Genomic DNA, 18258 nt, shown 5'->3' with positions numbered 1-18258 from the left:
TGACAGTTGTTAATCTTAATGTCTTATAAACTGTCAGGCATTCTCTTTTGAAAATGATTAATAAGAGTTTATTCTATTATTTGCATGATGCTGAGAGTTTCTGTCTTCCTGGTACACTGAAACTTTGCCTCATGCATGTTGTAGGTGCTCAAGTAATTTTGAATGAATAAAGAATTACAAAGAAAGCTGAGTCAGAACTAATAATGTCCTTCTTAATTATAATCCATTCAGCGAATGTATAGCACTTTAGGTATCAAGGATTGTGCGGGGCTTAGTTTATTGAATGACCAAGTTAAATAGTGATAATTAAAAAAAATAAGCAGTTATATGCTTGCTGCTTTTTGCCTATGTCTGTCACCAAATTTCTGTACTGCTGATTGAGGAGCTGTATACAGTAAATGTGACTACCTGGGTAAAGCTTATCAAAGACTTAGTGTTCTTTGCTGCTTGTTTGTACAACTCTTGTACTAGCAAGTCAGTTCCAGCTGAGTGTGCTAGAAACATTGCATTTCTTAAATCTTGTAACTGCCTTTTTTGTTTTAAACATTAACTCATCACAAATACTGAATAGAGCTGTAGACCCTTTTAAAACACCTTTTATTCATGGGGATGCATAGGCAGGTTGTTGTTAACCTCTTGAATAGCGGTAACAGGTACAGTGGTGTACCTGTCGACTGGCTAAAAAATGGAGAGTTTTCTTAGCCTTAGCCTCTGGCTCATTCCACCAGTCCAGACAGCATGTATATCTATAACGTTATTTCTAGTTACCAGTGTTCACTCCTACAAAACAGGCTTTTGATAGCTATGTTCAGTGATTAGTTTTTCTTTTCTTTCTTTCTTTTTTTTTTTTTTACAAAATGAGAAAACCTAAGTGGTTCTTGGGTTACTCAAACATAGAAATGAAAGGGGATGAAATAGCTCTAGTTCATTTAAAGGAATGTTGGAGAGGGAAAACGTTTGTGGGGAGTGCATTTATGAGTAAATATGTAGCCAAAATAATTTGCACACAGGTTTGCCTTAAATACAGTACTTATTTTATTTAAACATACAATATCTGAAATAATGGATTCATATTTTTTTAAGAACACCAGAAGTCCCAGCAGCACAGCCAAAACCACCTGGGGTTGCAGCTCCCCCAGAAGTAGCACCTGCTCCCAAATCATGGGCCAGTAACAAGCAAGGTGGGCAAGGAGATGGTAAGTGGACATGAGCTGGGGACACTGGTTAGGCTTGGTAGTCACTGAACAGCTGTGAGGAGATAAGGGGTGGACGGTTGTGTTCTGGCAGGGGCGCATAACATTGTCAGAGGGTATGAAGCGTCTTTTAGTCTCGTGGGCTAGTTAAGGTTTGGTTCAAAAGCCACGTGTGAGCTATTGATAGGAATTTAAAAAGGAGTCTTTCAGACCAGACAAAACCTGTGCCTTCAGCTCCATGAGACATAAAAGTACCCAGACATTGTGTAAATTGCTAGAACCCGTGCTCATCCCATCTGTGCCCCCCAACCTCTTCTGTTTCAAACTTGCTGCTCGTGATGTCCATGGTAAGAGAAGAACTGGAGAGGAGCCGTGAAGCATCGGAGCTGTAATTCTCTGTGACGCCCTGCAGGAATAAGGGACTCCCCAGCAAAATTTAATTTCCCACTTGCAGAACAGAAAACGTCTATAAAACATTGTATGGAAAACCCCACATAGGCTGTCATTCAGCTCTTTTAATTTCTTGAAGTATAAAAATAAACAGGTGGGCAGGGTAGGTGGGTTAGTGGGTGAACAGTGCGGTACAGTCAGTATCTCGGCTGTATATGCTAAGTGAAAACAGTAAATTAAATGAAGGCATTTTAGCCTCACCCTGGTCCTTGCAGTGTTTTTTCATATATTCTGTTTTCTTCACATCATTGACCAGTCTGATTGTTAAAAGTTATTAGCAGGGCAGTTTGACTTGTGTTGGAAACGTAAGGAGTCCTAATAAAGGAGAGACAGAAGCCAAAGTCCCCCCGCTTTCCTCCTCATCTTTAGTCTTCCTCTGGAGCAGTCCTTTGCAGATTCCTTTCTTAAATTTCTGTTTCCTCATGGCTGTTCATTAACTTTCAGGGATTCTCATTCTAGATAAATTAAAAGTTGTATGAATATTAGTAGTCACTGAAATGTGGAATAATTTATTAGAAAAGGGCAGAGAGCTCTATCCTGGGAGGGTCTTTAAAATTATTTTCAGTATAGAAGTTACATTTAATGTTTTATGAAAAATTTATAGGAATCCAGGTGAATAGTCATTTTCAGCAAGAATTTCCCAGTCTGCAGGCAGCTGGAGATCAGGAAAAAAAAGAAAAAGAAGCAAATGAGGACAACTATGGACCTGGACCCAGTTTGCGTCCACCAAGTAAGAGTACTTTGATTTAGTAAAAGCACAGAATGAGATTACGTTGTGTTTTGTCTTCTGATGTAACTTCCTGCCTGATCCTGTTCTGTGCATGGCTTGCCTAGTTTAGATAGTAACTAGTTGCTTGCCAATCAAGTGCAGGGTTTTTCTTACATGAACGGCATCAATAAAGTTGAGAACTTGTTGGAAGTGTGTGCTGGGTCTCATTAAATCAGAAACCTGCAATTTAACAAGATGCCTGCATGACATAAATGCATATTAATATGTGGCCATTTTTATAATAGTAAGATTTTTTTGAGCAAACCTCCCCAATATGCAACTATTTATTTATAAATTTATGACCATCTCTTTGCTGTTCTATTAGTGTCCAGGGAGCCCTTGCTTTCTGGACTCAAACCAAGGAACCAAATAACTTGGATAGTGAGAGAAACTTGCATTATGTAAATCATAAAGCACGAACTAAAACTAGAAATATAAAATCTTGGAGAAATTTAAAAATATCTTATTAATTGTATTAGCTTCATAGTGTCATTACCAGGTATCTGAAAGGACCCTGTACATATGGGGAGGTTCTTCTTAATAGTAATGGTTACAAATCCGTATTTCTGATAACTTAATACATTTCATACTTCTTTTGGCTTATTTCTCATCAGGTCTGGGTAAATTATCTTTTTTTAAGTTTTTATTTGCTGTAATGTGGTTAATAAATTTCTATTGGGAATAGAGGCATCTCCTCTTTTCTTGTTCACTTAATTGTCACCAGTTAATGCTGCGTAACAAATTTGCCAGCTTAAAGCAACAAACTGAACTGGATTTGCAGTTTCACACAGTATCTGAGAGTCAGGAATCTGGGAGCTGCTTAGCTGGGGGTTTTCGCTCAGGAATTCTCAACAGTTGCAGTAAATCTGTCATCAGATGCTGACCTGACTCGGGCTGCTCTCCCAAGCTTACTCATGGTGGCTCTCTCGGGCTGCTCATGACACAGAAAAAATAACAATGGAGGGAGAGACAGCCATCTCCCACCCACGGTGGAAGCACAGTCTGGGAATAGGCATGCCGTCACTTCTTCCTTACTACAGGTTATGCAGGCTGACTGATTCTGGCCCAGTGTGAGGGGGCCACGCAGGTGTGAGTAGCAGGAGGTAGAGACCACTCAGGCCAGCTTGGAGGCTACCTGCCGAACAGAGCTTCCTTGTAAAACGGTTTGCCGGTTTTGCTGTTCCATGTGGTTGAACAGGTGACATGGTAGCTAAGTGCTCCCGTGTGGGCACACGTAACCAGCAGTGACAGAGGGGGAGCGTGCCACTCACTGTCAGCCCCACTTCGCTCTGTACGCCTTGGCCGTGTCAGCTTGTGGTCAGGCCTGACGGGCTGCCCTGATGCTCGCACCCCACCCATCTTTGTTCTTGGCTGCACCCACTGAGCATACCCCTCGGTGTTGAAGCTGCTGCTCTTGGCCGCACGGACACCTGAAAGCCTCGGTGGGGCCCAACTCGCCATCCAGCGCCCTGCACTTTGCTTGCCACTCGCTTGCATTTTCTGGAAATGTGCCTAGTTTGGTTTTACTGTGTCATTTTCAGATTTTCTGTTCTTAACTTCTCTCTGACCTCCAACCAGATGTTGCTTGTTGGAGAGACGGTGGCAAGACTGTTGGCTCGCCTTCACCATCTGACCAAGAAGCAAAGCTCCCCGTCCAGGAGGACAGTGCAGCTGGGACATCAGAGCAAAGTGACCTCCTCAAGGTGGTAGAAAAGAGGGTGGCCTGTGGCCCTCCACATGCTAAAGTGAATGGACAGCAGCCTGCCCTTGCCTCCCAGTACAGGGCCATGATGCCTCCATATGTGAGTACTGGTGACCTAGCAAAGGATAAAATGAAGAGGCTCTCCATCTGGATTTAGGGAGAGACTTAGGATAGGAAAAAGTTTGGGTCTCTCTTATTTATGTTACTTTCATTAACATCGACTAAAAGTTAGCATTTTCTTTGATGGTGAGTGTAGGAAACAAGGCGTAGGAGTGTCAACAGTACTTGTGTGCATATCATTAATAAGGATCATGGGTGTTTTTATTCCACCTTACATTGTTTTGGATATTGCAAAATACTATTTATACACAGCATTACTTCGAAATAGGTATTAGACCCACGGGCAGACCCACTTGTTAATAATGACCTAATAAAGATGCACATACATTGCCATATCAAAAATTTGTTTTTTAAATATTATGGTAACAAATTCAGTAAATTGTTTTCCTTCATAATACTCTGTATTTCAAATTATTGATTTAAAAACATTTCTATGAGACAAGGTCCATAGGACTTAACCAGACTGCCAAAGGATTATTCATGGCACCAAAAGGGTTAATACTTGCTTTAGTTCTAAAATTTTTATTACTATATGTAGCTTTCCTGTTCCTTGACTTTTCATTATGGAATATTTTAAGTATATGCAAAAATTGAAATAATAGTACATTAAACCTCTCTCTTCCTGTATCTGCCATCCATCTTGGGGTTATTAGTTTGTGGTTGATCTGTGTTACCCCTTTCCCACCACCCTGGATCACTAAAGCAAACCCTGGACAGGTCACCTCATCCATGTGTATTTAGGTTGTATGCTAAGAGACAAAGTTGAGGGGAAAAATCCACAAGCCATTATCATGCCTAAAACAAAACTACTTTTCAGAATATTAAATCAGTATTACAGTTTTCCTGATTGTCTCATAATTACAATCCAGGTAATGTCTATTCCTTGAGATTGGTTGCTGTTTCTCTTAGAAATCTAGCTATTGTGGCTATCTCTTTACCCCCATCTCTTTATTTTCTTTTTATCTGTTACAATTTATTTCTTATCCTCTGGAGTTTCTCAGAGTCTGTATTTTACTGATTTCATCTTTGTAGTTTTGTTTAAGATACTCTTGTACCCATGTATTTCCTATGAATTAGTAGTTTGATTTGGTGCCCTCTTTCATTTGTTTGCTGTCATCCTACTGTGAAATTACGTCAAGTTACATGAGACCAAGTAAATAAATTTACATTTTTCAGGAGACCATTCATTTCAAGGGAAGAAGAGTCTAGTTCTTAAATATTTATTCATTTTTCTTATGATTTAGCTCCTAAATATCCAAGCTCTAAATATCCTTATTTCTTCTTTTCATACTTTCTATTCTTTTTAACAGAAACAAAACATTTTAAAGAACACCACTATTACGTTGAGAATTTAAAATATGTTTCTACAGTTTTGTGTCAAATTCCTAAGTGTTAAACATTTAATAAGAATACAAAATTAATCTCTATGCCTGAATAATCAGAAGAAAGATCTAATGCAGTGTTACCCCTGAGAATTTGCTTCCAGTTGTGTCTTTGCTAACCTCAGTACAGAACTGTGATGCAACCGAAAATTCTTCAGAGCGTTCCCCAAAAACTCCCCCAGTTGATTTTCAGCTGCTGCTTACCTTAAACTTTTCTCTAACCCTACTTAGAAATTACTTTACACAGCATGATCATATAAATACAGCCTTTTTTCAACCATAAAACAATTTTCTCATCTAACAGGTTTTTTTTTCAAGAAAAACTAATCTCTATAGATAAAAATTATGCATTTAATGTAATACATTTTCTTAACGTAATTAGACCTATAAGCAAATAGTAAATAACCAAGCCGTTCTTGACATCTCTTCCCTTCCAAATCACAGGATAAATCCCTTGGTAGTATTATTTATCTTCATAATCTATCTTACAAGTTCTTCTAAACTTAGCTTCTCAAAGCCAGGTTCCCATGGAAAGCATCAGTCATCTCTGGGCCTCAGTTTCTAATCACCATCTGTGTCATAACTTGACGCAGAATGCACTTCTGCCCTACCCATAGGAAATCTCCAGTAGCTCCTTACCCACCCTCTCCTTCACTCCCTTGAGTTATAGACTGTCCTTTTCTTCTATCTGCACTGAGTTCTTTACCAACCATTCTGCCTTCTGGAAGTTAATCTCCTGCATGAGGATGAAGCCTCCCATTATTTCCTTTCAAGTATTTGAGCTTGGTTAAGGCTTTGCAGTTTTCTGAGATGCATGGATGCTGTCTTTTTTAGTTTTTCATTTCATTACACGATCATTTCTGTGTAATTCTGTTAATGAGATAAGTTCTTCATATGTCCCCTGGTTACTACCTTTATTTGTAAAGGCTTGGTGGAGGCAAGAGCCTTACAAATGGCTTGTTATTGAGAGTGAATGAGGGTCTATACCAAGAGATAAAATTAATTATTCATAGTACTGTTTGTTTTATTCATTCTTTCTACAAATCATAGTTTCAGGCTTAGGACGATCATTTTTTTTTTTAATGCAACTTCACTTTTAATTGAAATATAGTTGATATATAATCTTATGCTAGTTTTAAGTGTGCAACATGTCTGTCCAACAGTTACCCACATTATTAAATCTTCCCCTCCACTACAGACTTATTCTTCACATGATGACTACTTGTCTTTGTTAACAGTTTTAGTTTGTCAGTTAAAACAGATGACCAAAGTTAAATATGTAGACTATATAGTGGAATCTCTCTCATTTCCTGAAAACTTGTCGGTACTTCATTGACATTATGTAACATAAAGCAAATATCTAGCTGAAACATTGCTGGAAAAACATGTTATCTTTGCCAATAAAGCCAAATAAGCTGCAGAAGCTGACCTCTTCTCAGTATAAACCTAAAGAGGAAAGAATCAAGCCAAAGGACTTTGCCAATAGAAACGAAATAGGCACAGCACTGGGAGAGAGAGAGAGGATAGACCCCTTTGCCTGCTTCCTCAGGATGATCATTTCTTTTTATAACTGGTTTGATAAGTTTATCAGATTTTTTTTCCTCCATTCAGATGTTTCAGCAGTATCCGAGGATGGCGTACCCACCTCTACATGGTCCCATGAGGTTTCCACTGTCTGTATCTGAAGCAAACAAGTAAGACTGTTAAATGATTAAAGTCTGTAAGACATGTGTGCTTATTCAAATTTTCTGGAGGCTGAGTGGATTGTGGTTATTGATTGAATATTCTGTCCTCAAAGTACAATTGCCATTAACAAAGAATTCACTGAATTTTGGAAGATGGAAATGCTTCATTCTTCTAAGTACTCTAAACTAATTGTTACAAAATGCTGAAAACTGAAACTTACAGCCTTAAAAATTGATGGCTTGTTTATCTTTTCTTCCTTCAACAATGTGGGTGACTCTCCATTCTCTTTTTGCTTAAGACTTGAGGATCCTCCAGAATGGTGGTTTTTCATATAGTTTGTTTTTAGATTAGTATTCATTTTAGCCATATGATCTTTTAACATATATTTGTTTTATTTTAAATCTTTGCTAATCAAACAATTTTTGCTACTGAATACTTGTATAATGATTATATTACTATTCTAAATTTATGTATTGATATTATAATTTCTTAGTATGTATGTCAGGTGCAAAGTATTTTGCACACTGTGGTGTATAAACCACTGATGCTGAGTGGAAATGGACTGATTCCAGTCTTCTAGTATTTTCCTGACTGAGTGTCATTAAGACTCTGGGTCCTTCCCCCCATCACCCCTCATCTGCCAGAGGCCCTCGGGGAAGAGGCCCACCTCCTCCGTGGGCTGCGGAGCCTGAGCGCCCCTCCATCCTCAGCGCCTCAGAACTGAAGGAGCTCGACAAGTTCGATAACCTGGATGCCGAAGCTGATGAAGGCTGGGCAGGTGAGAGGCACGGGCAGCGCAGGGCTCTCAGTGTTTAGATGCCTTTGAACAGTCAGTCTCAGTTTTCCTTAATTGAATAGGTGCTCAGATGGAGGTAGATTACACAGAGCAGCTGAATTTCAGTGATGACGATGAGCAAGGGAGCAGCAGCCCTAAGGAGAACGGGTGAGTCAGTGCCGCCACGGATGACATCGGCCATTTGTGCAGGGGCTTCACCAAGAGGCATCTCTTTGTTCCTTACTGGTGGAACTTCCGCATTCTACTCCCAGGACTCTTACTGGGTGGGAAGGTGATTAATGAGCGACGTTTAAAAGTTAAAGCCAGATTTAAACATTAAAAGTTTGATGTTTTTAAAGAAAGTACGTAATTTTAAAAAGATGTTTAGATGCTTGCCATCTAATTGAAGATAATTTAAAAGATAGTATGAGGGACCGTTTAAAATTTTACTTTCTTGACCTGATCCATATTTACAAAATCGGAGAAAAATTACTTGGGTTGCTATAGCTGCTTCAAGTCTGATTTTTTAAACTTAGCAACTTTAAGGTCCTGGGGAATGGGAGTTTTTTATCTCATTTCTTTGTTGGGGAATATAAGGACATCAGAATCAGGAATACATGGGTTATGAGCAATAAAAGTTAGGCTCTCAAAAAATAAACGGAAGCGGTAAGAGACAGTAGTGAGACTTACCATGGAGATCATTTCCTAATGTATAAAAAGTATTGAATCATTACGAAGTACACCTGAAAGAAATAGCGTATGGTCGGTTATACTTCCCAAAAAAACACACAGGAGTTTACGTACACCTAGTGATAGAGGTTTCAGCTGTGGCATTGTAATCCACTGTTGCATTATCAGTTACGAGGTACCTGTGATGTGTTGTGATTTATAAAAGTTAATGTAGTTTGATGTATCTTTTTCATTAAATTAGCATCAACTAGAATACAGTTACTAATCACCTCTGCTATTACTCAGCTGCATTCACATGAGACCTTTTGGATGGGGGCGATGCGAGGCAGTGGTGCTGTGTTCCTTTGCCCAGGTTGTGTCAGGTGTGAGTGTCTGTAGTGGACAGCCGCTGCATTGCATGTCCGCCTTGTGGCCAGTCCCCAGCTCATTACGGATACATAGTGTGTACTCAATGAATGAATGATCACCACTGGGTCACAAAACTGTCTCACTCCTTGACACAGTTTTTCCCTGAAACCATGTGGAAATAATGTCTTTTTTACATAGAGAAAATGCTTTTATTTATGGTACAGTCTGTCCACTTCACATTTTTATGTCACCTGGATTTTGGTTCTTCAGTGAGGATCAAGGTTCAAAAGTCTCTGAAAACACTGGAAACAGAAAAGAAGCAGATGAAGTTTGCAACACTAAGTCATCGTCTCAGATACCTGTCCAGCCATCAGTAGCAAAGGGTCCTTATGGGAAAGGACCTCCGTTTAATCAGGTTTGTTGAACTCAAGGAGCCCCTTATCACTACAGATACTGTGGATGAATTAATCTTACAGTCACAGAATTGGAAGAACATTTTCGCAAAGGGAACTGTATATTTCTTCTTGCATAGCTCTACATCTAAGCCATAATTTTTTTGCATATTGACAAAATATCAATGCAGTAGCTAAAGGTATCAAGTAGAAACTGAAGCTTCATTTTTTTCTCTTGCAACCACTCAGTCATATCAAAGTGGAGGGATAAATTGTTTTCCCAAACTAGCTTTGCTGAAGTGATTTATAGTTCACTGAACACTTTGTAAATCACAGGCAGTATTCGTTCATGAAATTGTGTGCTGAGTAGGCAGGTCACACATAGGTAGTAGAGAAATCTACAAGTCTGAGCCATTTTAAAGAACATTGTTAAAGGGAAATGATGCAGTGGGTATGCTTTATCCTACTAAGATAACAGGCAAGCTGTATTGCACACTGGGAATGAGGAAGGGCTTCTTTTTGGAGCCCACTTAACTCATGGAATACTCAGCATGCATTTGCTGAATTCATACAAACCAGGTGGAGGAACCAGTCTCTCTGTGGAGGTAAAAGTAGGTAGCTGATATTCTCCGGAAAGAAGATTCAGCAAGTATCAGAGTTCCAGTTCTGTGACAGTGTTCTGTTCTGTGACAGAGTGCACAGAATAGGTACTGTGGAATTCCGTGGGAAAGGTTTTGCAAAAGACATGATACTTAAAGCAGGAATTAGCCAGTAAACAAAGGGGAGAGGGTGATTCCAAGCAGTGGGGATGTGTTCAGAGTAGAGAAGTGGGGAAAGCACGCACATTCAAGAAGTCCCCAGTAGTTTGATGTAGGAGAGGATGTAAGGACTTTGATATGAGAGAGCTAAGTAAAAACCAGTTGTTTTGTATGCTATGTAAAAAAAGGTTGAATTTTATTCTTGAGGCATTGGGTAGCCATTAGAGAATTCACTGGTGAACTCTTTTAAAAGAAAATTTTTAAATACTGTTTTTTATAAAATCCATGTTCTGCATGACTTAACTTCCTGGAATAATGTGGAATGATAATACCTTTCTTCATGAAAGAATGGAAGAATATTGTACACCATATCTTGATGTCTTCGTTTTGTGTGTGTGTGACACTGATGTGTATATTACAAGTGAAGTTACATACATTATATGTGTTCCAGTATGTTTTAGATGTTTTTTTTTTTTTTTTTTTTTTTTTTAGGTAAAATCTCATAGTTTTAGTTTGCCATTACAAAAAAAAATATCCAGAAAAAGAATTGGGTTTCCATAAATAAAAATTTGAAATTAGAGACATTATGTCTCTGCAGCCAGATTACCTGGGTTAGAATTCCAGAATTTGTACACTAAAATTCTCCTGTTTCAATTTTTTGTTTGAGAGTCTAGCCTTGCTGAAATGGCAGTGATTCTATACAATATAAAGTTATCTTGTAGTGGGTGGTATACTTTAAAAATATTAAATATAGTTTACTTATTGCAATCTTGTGGTGTCACTGAAAAGACTCATGCATTCAGAAATATTTTCAGTACATAGCTTTTATCTTAACTGATTATTTTGTTAACAATCCTTTTATTTGTAATAGGAACGTGGACCATCTTCACACCTGTTGCCACCTCCAAAGTTGCTTGCCCAGCAGGTAAATCTTACTGAACACTGGTTAATCATCTATATATGTGTTATTTGACTTTGTTTTAATGGAAAGGTTCTCTATTTTTATGAAATGCTTATGGACTTTTCTCCTTGCTCCTGAATATCTTCCTCTTTATCCTGTCCACCTTCATTCTTAGCTGATGAGCACGCTTCTCATTTCACTAAGAAAATAAGAAGCGTCTGTTCTTTCTATTTCAGTGCCCTTCCTGTCCTAACTTCTTTCCTGTTGTCCTTGCTACTAAGGGCAGCCCTTCTATTTGTTTCCTGGATCCCATTTTCTGTCTTTTACTAGTAATACTATGTCTCATCTTTAAAAATTTGTTAAAAAACCAGCTCTCCTTTAACTCCCACGGCCCTACATCCTGCTTGAGTTTACGCCATTTCTCTCTTCCTCTTCACAGCAAACTGTTTTGGTGAGCCTCTTAAACTTACTCTTTTCCCTTACCTTAACCCTCTCCAGTTATCCTTTATTACCACTGACTGTATCTCTGAAACTTATTGTCCAGGTCAGGATTGACTTCATGTTGCCAAATCTAGTTCTCTTATATTTGTTTCACTTAATCTAAACAGAAGTTAGCATATTTTTTGAGATATCATACTATTTTGCTCTTTTCTGTTCTTCAATTTGTATTCCTTCTGTGTCTCTTAGACTGACGTTTAGGTGTTGGAAGACTCAGGGCTGTGTTCTCATTCTTTTGTAACTACAGTTGACCCTGGAACAACATGGTTTGAACCGCAGATCCCCGTATACACAGATTTTTTTCAATAAAAATAATTTGAGATTTGCAATAGTTTTTTTGAAAGAACATTTTCTTTTTGTTTTTTTGAGAGGGCATCTCTCATATTTATTGATCAAATGGTTGTTAACAACAATAAAATTCTGTATAGGGGACTCAGTGCACAATCATTAATCAACCCCAAGCCTAATTCTCAACAGTCTCCAATCTTCTGAAGCATAACGAACAAGTTCTTACATAGTGAATAAGTGAAAGAACATTTTCTTGAGCTTACTTTATTACAAGTCTACAGTGTATAATACATAGAATATGCAAAATAGATGTTAATTGACTTAGATGTTTATGCTACAGATAAGGCTTCCTGTCAGCAGTAGGCTATTAAGTTTTTGGGGAGTCAAGTTGTATGCAGATTTTTCATTGAGCTGGGGCCCCTAACCAACCATATAGTCAGGGGTCTCCTCTGTGCCGATGGCATTCAGATGCATATTTTGAGCCCTTAAAGCAATACCCTGACCTTAAGAGTCAAGTATGGGACAGTCAGTTCAGCGTCTCCCCTGCCTGGTGATAGAGAGCTTGTACCTGACGTGTCTGCACTGTAACAAAGCCCAGCTTTCAAGTGCACACAGTTCTGCCGCTTCCCCTCTTTCCCACCTTAGTAATGGTACTTGATCAGGTTAAAATCTGAAAGGCAGCTCTGAGGGTCTTTCTTTTTTACCCTCTGTCCAGCCCGACGTGTCAGTCACCTCCGCCTTGAGCCTGCACCCCTGCACTGAGAGCTGACGCCTGCTTGTCCTGTTCATTCGCATGACTGCAGCAGCTTCTTGGCAGGCCTTGTTGCTTTCCTCTCTTGCTGCTCATCTGCTGCTCCATCCCAGATCCTCCTGCAGTAGATATAAAAACTGTTTAATCGGTCAGTCATTCTAAAACCTTTATGTTTTAGGTCTCTTACGCTTCACATTGAGTCCATCGTTCCTTGCTCAGGTCTTCAGGGCTTTAGCCCAGAGCAAGGCCTTTATGGTCTCTGTCTACTCTGATTTCATCTTCTCTCTCTGTTCTCGCCACACAATCTTCATTGTCATTTTTTTTTTTCATCCTCAAGACATTTTATTTGCTGTTTTTTCAGACTGAAGACTCTTCCTATGACTAAGTTCTCCGCTCAGATATTACCACTCCAGAGGCCTTCCCTGACCACATGTACAGGTGCCTGTACAGACAGGTGCCTGTACCACAGCCATCACTCATCTCCACCAGATGAGGTTTTAGGATACGTGAATTGAAGATTAAATCACTAAAACTCAGGCCTTGGGTGATCCTCCCATGCTCCACTATGGGTTCTAGATAAGCCTTTCTTGAACTTTCATTTCAGAGATAGCTCTTTGCTCAGCTGACTTCTAGGAGTCTTCTCTTCTGGAGTGTCAGCAGCAGTGCTTCCATCTTCACGTAGCTGCCTGGGCTGCCTGCATTTCCTTCGTCTGCTCAGGGACCATGTGGTGCCGCTTTGCATCTTGATGGGTTTCTTTTCTCCCTCCGCAGGCACTGCATTTCTGACAGTTGCTGCTAAAGTACTCATATTCTATGTGGACTTCCTCTCTAAATTTAGACTTTGAAATTCATGTTGTGACATCTAATTATATTCAGCAAATACTGAATGAACAGCAGTGTCTGGCACTATAAGTAGGTACCTGTTCAGTAAATATTAGATGGCTGAAGTAATTGTTTGAGTCTAAATTTGAGCAATTATCTAGACTTATTATTTTCCCCATGTTACTTGTTTTTATTTTAATGTGTGAGTTTAAACCAGGAAAATCCCGACATTTTGTGGCGTTTTTCCCTTCCTCTCCATGCCTGTGATACCCAGTGTTGGTCAGAAGTAGATCTGTTGTACTCATCTGCTGATCTCCCTTGATGTTTCAGCACCCTCCTCCAGACCGGCAGGCACTGCCTGGAAGACCAGGTCCTCTCCCCCCGAAGCAGCAGGTCCCAGATGAAGATGAAATCTGGAAGCAAAGAAGAAAACAGCAGTCAGAACTTTCTGCGGCAGTGGAGCGTGCTCGCAGGCGGCGTGAAGAGGAGGAGCGAAGGATGGAGGAGCGACGGAAGGCAGCGTGTGCAGAGAAACTGAAAAGACTGGATGAAAAGCTTGGCCTGGTGGACAAACAGCCACCTCCAGAGGAAACGAGAGAACGGGAGCGGGAGAAGGAACTTGAACAGGAACAAGAACGGGAGCGAGAGGAGGAGGGGGAAAAAGAGAGGGAAGAGCCCCAGGGGAGAGAGAGAGAACTGGAGAGGGAGCAGGGAGAACCAGGAGAGGTGGAGAAGGACAAAAGACAAGAGAAGCAAAAAGAACTGGAACAGCAGCAGGAAAAGGACAAAGAACAAGAAAAGGGGTGTGAGTTGGAGAAGAAAGAGGAGGAGAAAGTGGAGGAGGAAACTGAACACAAAGAACCTACTTCACAGCCTGTGGTAGAAAGACCAGGAATTGAAAACAACTGTAATAAAGGTATGACAGTCTTGTTTGTTCCTACATAAGCGCACGAGAAACTTCTTACTGTGTAACATAAAATTTAGCGTCCTGACCATTTTTAGGTTCACAGTACAGTAGTGTTAAATATGTTCATAATGTTGTGTGACCTGCACTACCGTCTGTCCCCACAGCTGTTTTATCTTTGAACTGAGTCGCTAGGACTGGTTAAATGACTCCCTCTTCAGCCACCAGCCCCTGCAAACACCATCTCCTTGCTTTGCCATCTATAGTTTTGATAATTCTCAGTGCCTCATTTAAGTAGAGTCATACAGTGTTTGTCTTTTTGTGACTGTCTTCTTTCACTTAGCCTACTGTCTTCAAGGTTCATCCATATTGTATTCAGCCAATATGTATCCATATGTTCTTCCTTTTTAAGGCTCATAACCCAGCATACGTATATACCACATTTTGCTTATACATGCTTCTGTTGATGAACACTTGAATTCATTCCATATTTTACCTGATTTGAAAATGTTGCTGTGAATGTGAATGTACAGATACTTTGGGACCCTGCTTTCATTTCTTTTGAGTATATACCTAGAAGTGGAATTGCTGGATCGTATTGTAATTCCATTAATTTTTTGAAGAACCGCCATACTGGTTTTCACAGCAACTGTACCATTCCCACCAGTAGTGCACAAGGGTTCCAAGTTCTCCACATCCTCATCAACACTTGTTATTTTCTGCTCTTTTTAGTAGAAACTAACCTACTCGGGGTGAAGTAGTACACTTTGTAGTTTTTACTTGTACTTTCCTAGTGATCAGTGATACTGAGTGTCTTTTTTGGGTGTATTTTGGCCATTTGTTCAACTTTGGCAAAATGTCTGTTCAGGTCCTTTGCTCTTTTTTGAAGCAGATTATTATTTTGAGGAGTTGGCTGTATATTCTTTTTTTTTTGAGTTGGCTATATATTCTGAATATTAATCTTTTATGAGATAAAACGTGTTAATTTTCTCTGTCAGTCCCATAGGTTGCCTTTTCACTCTGGGCATTCTTTTGATACACAAAACTTTAAAAATGTTATGAAGTCTTAATTGGCTCATCTTTTGTTGCCTCCCCTTTGGTATCACGTCTAAGAAATCTGCCAAATTCAGTGTCGTGAAGCTTTTCGTCTAAGAATTTTAGTTTTATGACTTAAATTTAGGTCTTGGACATAATTTGAGTCAAGTTTTATATATTGTGTTAGTAATTAAGCGTCTAACTTAATTAATTCTTTTGCATGTGGATGTCCAGTTTTTCTGTACCATTTGTTGAAAAGACTGCCCTTTCTCCCACTGAATGCCCTTGGCACCCTTGTCTAAAATCATTCAACCATATATATGATGGCTTATTTCAGGGCTCTCTTGGAGAATTTTACATGTGCAGTTAAAAAGTACGTGTATTCTCCTGTTTTTGGATGCAGTGTTCTGTGTGCATCTATTCCATTTGATCTAATGTGCTGTCCAGAATCACTGTGTCCTTTGAATTCTCTCACTGATCTTCCCATTGATGTAAGTAGGGTGTTAAGGGCAGCTGTTATTACTGTGTTGTTGTCAATCTCTCCCTTTAGGTATGTTAGTACTTACTGTAGGCATTTTGGTCCTCTGTCGGGTGTGTAGTTATTGTTGTTGAATCTTCTTGCTGGATTGAGCCCTTAATCATTATATAATGTCCTTCTTTGTCTCTTGTTATGGTCTTTCTATATTTTAAGGTCTGTTTTGTCTGATGTAAGTACTGCTACTCCAGTAGCATTTCTATATTTTAAGGTCTGTTTTGTCTGATGTAAGTACTGCTACTCCAGCTTTTTTTTTTCTCTGTTTGCATAGAGTATCTCTGTCCGTCTCTTCAATTTGTGTGTGTCTTCAGGTGTGGAGTTGGTCTCTTATAGGCAGCATAGAGATGGGCATTGTATTTGTATGCATTCGGTCACCCTGTCTTTTGGAGCGTTTAGTCCACTCACCTTTAAAGCAGTTGCTGCTGTGTAGCTGAACACTGGTGTCTTGTGGCTTCTGTCATTCCTCTCTGTCGTTCTGAGTCCTGTGTTCTTCTCTGACTCTCTTCCTGTGCATAATGGCTTTCTTCAGTGTTATTGGAATATTCCTTTCACTTTGTTTTGTGTGTGTCTGTTGCAGGTTCTTGGTTTATGGTTATCTCAGGGTTCATATGTAAAGTCCTATGTGTATAGCCATGTTTGTTAAGTTGGTCGTTACTTATGTTCAAACACTTTTTAACCCCACTGTGTTTTTACTACCCCCCCCCTCCCCCCCCCGTGTTTTATGTATATGGTGTCTTCTTTTGTACTCTTTGAAAGTCCCTAAACTGATTTTTAGAATCACTGATTTGACTGGTTTCATCATTTCACCCTCATACTGGGTCTGCTACCTTTGTTGCTTTGCCAGTGGCCATTTTTTTTACATGATTTTCTTAATTCTAGTTATGGTCTTTTTTATTGGCTGTCCCCGCCCCCCTTTAAAGAGGTCCCCTAACATTTCATGTAAGGCTGGTTTAGTGGTGGTGAACTGCTTTAATGTGTTTATCTGAGAGGCTCTTTGTCTCTTCATCAGCCTGAACAAAAAAACCTTCCTGTGTAGAGTGCTCTCCCGTTGTAGGGTTTTCCTTTCAGCGCTCTTGAGTGCATCATGCTCCTCCTTTCTGCTCTGTAGAGTTTTTGCTGAAAGATCAGCTGGTAGCCTGTGGAGTTTCCCTTATATGTAACTCATTGCTTTTCTCTCACTGCTTTTAAGATTCTTTCTTTTTCATAGCTAATGTTCAGCGTTTTGATCACTATGTGTCTTACGTGGGCTTCCTTGGTGAGGCCACCTCGTTCAGGGCTCTCTGTGCCTCCTAGACCTGCATGTCTGTTCCCTTCCCCAGGCCTGGAAAGTTCTCAGCTGTTACTTCTTCAGACTAGTTTCCCTCCCCTTTCTTACTCTCTTCTCCATCTGGGACTCCTATAATATGATGTTAGGATGTTTGATGTCTTGGTAGAGGCCCCTCAGTCTATCCTAATTTCTTAATCTTTTTTCTTTCTAATGCTCAGCTTAAGTGCTTTCCATTACTCTTGTCTTCCAAATCCCTGTTCCATTCTTCATCCTCTACTCTGCTGTTGATTCCCTCTAATATAGTTTTCATTTCAGTTGTTATATTCTTGACCCCTGATTATCTTTTTTTAATATTTTCTGTTTCTCTGTACAGGTTCTCACTAAGTCATTAAGTCTGGTGAGCATGTTTATAACTATTACTTTGAGTTCTTCATCAGATAGATTGCTTAAACTTTGTACATTTTGTTCTTTTTCTGACTTGTTCTCTTATTTCCAGCATATTCCTCTGTCTCCTAATTTTGTTTGACATTCAGTGCTTGTTTCTGTGGAATTAGGTGAAAGGGCTGTGTCTCCCAGCCTTGAAGGAGTGTCTGTGTGTAGGAATGGTCCCCTTGATAGGTAGACTGCAGTTCGGGCTGGCCCAGGCTGGCTCACTGGAGGCACAGCCTGTGTTGGGGCATGATCCTGGGGTCTCCGTTGGACCAGCTGGGGCTGCACTAACATGGTGGCCACTGCTAGCAGGGACATGGCAGGTAAACCCACATGAATGCCATGCTGGTGTCACCTTGGTGGGACTTGTGGATCTCAGGCTGGGGTGTTTGGGCACAGGTGGAGGCCAGGAGGCTACCCTGGTTTGGTCTGGAGCTGGCATATGGACCCTGACCCTGCTCCCGTCCCCATAAGCCATGTGCAGTGGGAATGTAAACGCAGTGCTTGCCAGCATCTTCGAACCTGGGGAGACTTCTAGCAGTTCTCCCACCATTTGGTTGGTG

The 18258-nt window shown here is 40.0% G+C and overlaps 1 protein-coding gene across 14 annotated transcripts in view; it reads left to right on the top strand.

Moving 5' to 3' along the window:
• Positions 1–18258, top strand: part of PRRC2C (proline rich coiled-coil 2C) — an 86668-nt gene that overhangs the window by 27405 nt on the left and 41005 nt on the right. For all 14 annotated transcript variants that reach the window (XR_008994951.1, XR_008994952.1, XM_036901298.2 and 11 more), the window contains exons 4-12: positions 1084–1196; positions 2248–2373; positions 3991–4214; positions 7228–7310; positions 7947–8080; positions 8161–8245; positions 9386–9530; positions 11137–11190; positions 13856–14441. Coding sequence is in view for 12 of the 14 variants with exons in the window: in XM_036901298.2 (XP_036757193.2) it covers positions 1084–1196; positions 2248–2373; positions 3991–4214; positions 7228–7310; positions 7947–8080; positions 8161–8245; positions 9386–9530; positions 11137–11190; positions 13856–14441 (1550 nt within the window). In the remaining 2 variants the exon portion in view is untranslated. The remainder of the gene's footprint in view (positions 1–1083; positions 1197–2247; positions 2374–3990; positions 4215–7227; positions 7311–7946; positions 8081–8160; positions 8246–9385; positions 9531–11136; positions 11191–13855; positions 14442–18258) is intronic.

Source organism: Manis pentadactyla, chromosome 19, assembly GCF_030020395.1.
Source record: "Manis pentadactyla isolate mManPen7 chromosome 19, mManPen7.hap1, whole genome shotgun sequence".
Classification (NCBI taxonomy): domain Eukaryota; kingdom Metazoa; phylum Chordata; class Mammalia; order Pholidota; family Manidae; genus Manis; species Manis pentadactyla.
The sequence above is the reverse complement of the archived record's forward strand: the minus strand, read 5'-3'. Positions and strand labels throughout refer to the sequence as shown.